General features: G+C 45.8%; 1 protein-coding gene across 9 annotated transcripts in view; it reads right to left on the reverse strand.

Moving 5' to 3' along the window:
- Positions 1-4202, reverse strand: part of FHAD1 (forkhead associated phosphopeptide binding domain 1) — a 165397-nt gene that overhangs the window by 45605 nt on the left and 115590 nt on the right. For all 9 annotated transcript variants that reach the window (XR_011560881.1, XM_070768459.1, XM_019976876.2 and 6 more), the window contains one exon: positions 3138-3290. Coding sequence is in view for 8 of the 9 variants with exons in the window: in XM_070768459.1 (XP_070624560.1) it covers positions 3138-3290 (153 nt within the window). In the remaining variant the exon portion in view is untranslated. The remainder of the gene's footprint in view (positions 1-3137; positions 3291-4202) is intronic.

Here is a 4202-nt window from a genome sequence, read left to right on the forward strand (position 1 = left end):
CAATCATTTCTTCTGTCATTTCCACTTTCTTGAGGAGGAAATAGGCTTAGAGAGATTAGGAATGTTTACCAATGAATCACATCAATGGGAAACTGAACCCTGGTCCCTTTGATTCTAGAACCAGTAGTTGGCAAGCTATGGCATGTGGGCCAAATGTGGCCCACTGTCTGCTTTTTTTTGTAAATAAAGTTTTATTGGAACTCCACCATGCTCATCGTGGGTTGCCTTGGCACTGCAACCACAGAGCTGAGAAATCAGGACAAAGACATGACCTGCACAACTGAAAACATATACTATGTGGCTCTTTATGGGAGAAGTTTGCTGACCCCTGATCTAAACCTTTAGTGTGTGCATAAGTCAGGGGGATGTGGTTAGCAGATAGTAATAATAATTAAAAAAGAATGATAGCTTCATAAGTTAGCTACTCAGTCATGTCTGACTCTTTGCAACCCATGGACTGTAGCCCACCAGGCTCCTCTGTCCATGGAATTCTCCAGGCAAGAATACTGGAGTGGGTAGCCATTCCCTTCTCCAAGGCATCTTTCTGACCCAGGGATTGAACCCCTGCGTTGCAGGCAGATTCTTTAATGTCTGAGCCACCAGAGAAGCTCTATAAGGGAACCTAGAATTTCTTACCATTGAAGCAGAGTCCTAAGACAAGTCAGGATTTGTGAGGAGGAGCTTAATTAATGAATTTTGACACACATATTTTTAGAAAGGGTGGGGGGTGACAGTGCCATGTTCATTTAAAATTGGGGAACCTAGCACTCAAGCCTGCGATGATACTTCTGGATGAGTCCCTGGGGTCAAGCCAATCAATGTAAGTGTCTGGGGAAGAATGACCCTCAATGGGACAGTAGTGGACATGAGCAGCTGTACTGTCTGTCTGTGGGTCCCTGGCTTTGTGTTCCCCTCTGCAAGGGGTGGTGTGCCCTCTGAAGTTTGGCGTGATTAAAGGGGGGTTGATGTCAGCCCTTGAAACCCTGTGTCTGTTGGAATCAATGTTACAAAGGGGCATCTGGAGGGCCCAGGCTGGTGCCGAAGGTGGTGGTGAACAGGCTGGGGCTATAGTACTGTACATTCACAGTGGAAAACAGTCAAACCAAAACTGAAACTAAAATAAGACATTTGGGAAGGGAGAAATTAAACAGAGAAGAGAGAGGAAACAGGTGGAGAGTTCTGTGAAGGTTTTGAAGATTTTTAGGTTCTTTCTGGTTTTATTTCCCTCTCTATAGAATGGCATTGTTTTTTTTCTTCTACATCTAATTGCCCTTCTGAAGGGACCTGTCTTGATTTAAAGCCATTGTTTATATACCTGTATGGGGCTCACAGGCGATTTTGGTCAGGTGGTTCTTTCTTTTTAATATTTTATTTCACAAAAGGCAGAGAAAGAGGCAAAGAGAAGAGGTAGTGAGGCACGGATTAGAGGATGAGATGAAACTGGAAGAGGCCGCTGCCTCTTGGAGAGGCCTGGAGAGTCGGGGCATCTGACAGAGAAGGAGGGTCCCGGCAGGAAGTCACCAAGCTGTTCCTGGTGGAGATGGAGGAACTGGCAGTTCTGGTCCTTTTTGGTGGAAGAAAGGAGGTGCTGGGGTTCGGTGGATCTGGTGCTGCTGTTTTGAGGTACGTGGGAGATGCTCTCTGCGGTGGCTGCACGTGGGAACCACCAGGGAGAGCTCACCAATCCCAGGGCCTGAGCTGCACCCCCACCCCAGCTAGATCAGAATCTGGGGGTGGGGGAGGGGGAGGGGTGCAAGGCCTTAACATTTTTTTTAATCTCTTGAATGACAGAAGTGCAGCCAAAGTCGTGAACCAGGGATCCAGGGTGATGGTGACGGAGGTAGTTAAATTCATGGTGGGTCCCTGAATATCAAAAATGGCCAACTCAAGACTTCCCTGATGGTCCAGTGGTTAAGAATCCTCCTTGCAATGCAGGGCACATGGGTTTGAACCCTGGTCTGGGAATTAAGATCCCGCATGCTGGGGAGCAACTAAGCCCACAAGCCACAACTACTGGAGCCCGTGCATCACATCTAGAGAGTCCATTTGCTGCAATGAAAGATCCTGCAACATGCAATGAAGAGCCTGCGTGTTGCAACTAAGAAGCGACACAGCCAAATATATAAATAAATATAAAAAAAAATACACGGTGAACTCAAGGAAAGGAGGAGAATTGGCCTATTAACTGCAGTTTCTGGCCTTCTCCTGAGATTCTGAATCAGTGGGGCTGGGGCAGGGCCCAAGAATCTGTATTTTCAACCAGCTTCCAGGTGGTTCTTATCTGCCAGCTTGGGTAAAACCTTCGTCTGAGACTCTGTCGCTAAACATGTGTCTGCAGAGCTGTGCCATTAGCACTGGCTGGGAGCTTGTCAGAAATGCAGAGTCCCAGGTTCCACCCCAGACGGGCTGAGTCAGAATCTGCCTTTTTACAACATCCCCAGGTGATTCACAGGCACCTCTGAGTTGAGAGACACTGCTGGTAGCATCCTTTAATTGGCCGTTTTCTAGAAAAGTAAGCAGCAATTTTGGCCATTTTATTCCCTTTATCTGTACAAACAGAAAGCAAAAGACTGAAATAACACTGGCTGGTCTTGCACATACTTAGAAACACTCTGTCGGTCATAAACCAGGACTTGTAGTAATGCCTCAGATCTGTAAAATCAGCTGCAGTGTATAAACCAATGAAGTACTGTTTCTAGAAATTGCAATAACCGTGCCTACTCAAGTTGATCCTGCTCTGAATTTTAAGACCCAAGATTCATGTTAATTCCTCCAACATTATTCACCCTTTTTATTTATTTTTTAAAAAACATGTCTATTTATTTGGGTGCACTGGGTCTTAGTTGCAGCAAGTAGGATCTTTGAGCTTCATTGTGGCCCATAGGATCTTCAGTTGGGGCCTGCCGGATGTGGTTCCCTGACCAGGGATAGAACCCAGGCCCTCTGCATTGAGAGTGTGGGATCTTAGCCACTGAACTACCGGAGAAGTCTCCATTCACCCTCTTAAATTAATTTAATTCCATGGCATCCATCAAGATTGCTGCTGAAGTTTCTGCTCTAAATGTGCGCCCTCAGTTTTTTATGGGGAAGGTCATCTCATCCTTCCAGCATGAAAGGGAAGGAAGGGGCCTCCTTACCGCCTTCTCTTCCATCAGGCACTGGACTCGGGCTTTCAGCTTCTCCTCCTGCTGGAGCCTTTCCTCGCTCAGCTTCTCCTTCTCTGCCAGGTGCTCCCGCAACTTCTCTTGCATCAGAGACTGCTGAGTTTCCTGAGAACTGCTGATCTTGATCTGAAGGGAGAGGAAGGGAGATTGTGGCTGATTAGTCCTGTTCGGGACTAATGCAGGAGTCATTTCTACTACTTTTGCGGGAGGGACAAAAGTTCCCAAAACTTTCTGAAAAATGCAGAAAAACTATGCTTAACCTAGTAACCAGTAGGGAAGCAGCAGAGCATCATAGATAAGAGTTCAGACTCTAGATCTAGACAGACTCTCAGCCATAGTTCTTTCTATATGCCTTTTCATTTAAAAGATGAGGTTAATATGAATATATACTTCTTAGTGTTATCAGGACTGAACGAGATAATGTTGGAAAGCTTTTATCACAGTGCTTAGCACGTAGTAGGTGCTTAGTAAATGGTAGTTAGGCTCATTCGTTATTATTTGCTGAGTGTAAGAGGAAAAGCAGTGAGCTAGGGCCAGAAGGCCTGAACTTTTGTCTTGATTCTTCCACCAACTAGCTGTGTGACATTGAGATAGTCACCTGAGCCTCTGAACGTCATTGTCCCTATCTGTAAAATAAGGAGAATGGACTAGATCAGGGCTTGGCAAACTATTGTCTGCAGGCCACATCTGGACCACTGTCTATTTTTATAAATAAAGTTTTATTGGAACACAGCATGCTTGCCACACCCATTCATTTATGCAATTGTCTATGGTTGTCTTTGCTCTATAGTAGCAGAGTCAGATAGGTGTGACAGAGATGATATGTCCTGAAATATTTACCGGCCCTTTACAGAAAAATTTTCTTACCCCTGGAATTGATGGTCTTTGTGGCTGATTGCTGCGGTGCTCCCCCTATTTCACCCTTCCTCTGTTCATACCTTTGGTTATGTAACTTGTAGTGCCTGCCGACATCCTGCCCCCGAAGCTGAACTCAGTCATGTGACTTGCTCTGGCCAGTGGGATGTTGGCAGACATAAC

Source organism: Bos indicus, chromosome 16, assembly GCF_029378745.1.
Source record: "Bos indicus isolate NIAB-ARS_2022 breed Sahiwal x Tharparkar chromosome 16, NIAB-ARS_B.indTharparkar_mat_pri_1.0, whole genome shotgun sequence".
In the NCBI taxonomy this organism is placed as follows: domain Eukaryota; kingdom Metazoa; phylum Chordata; class Mammalia; order Artiodactyla; family Bovidae; genus Bos; species Bos indicus.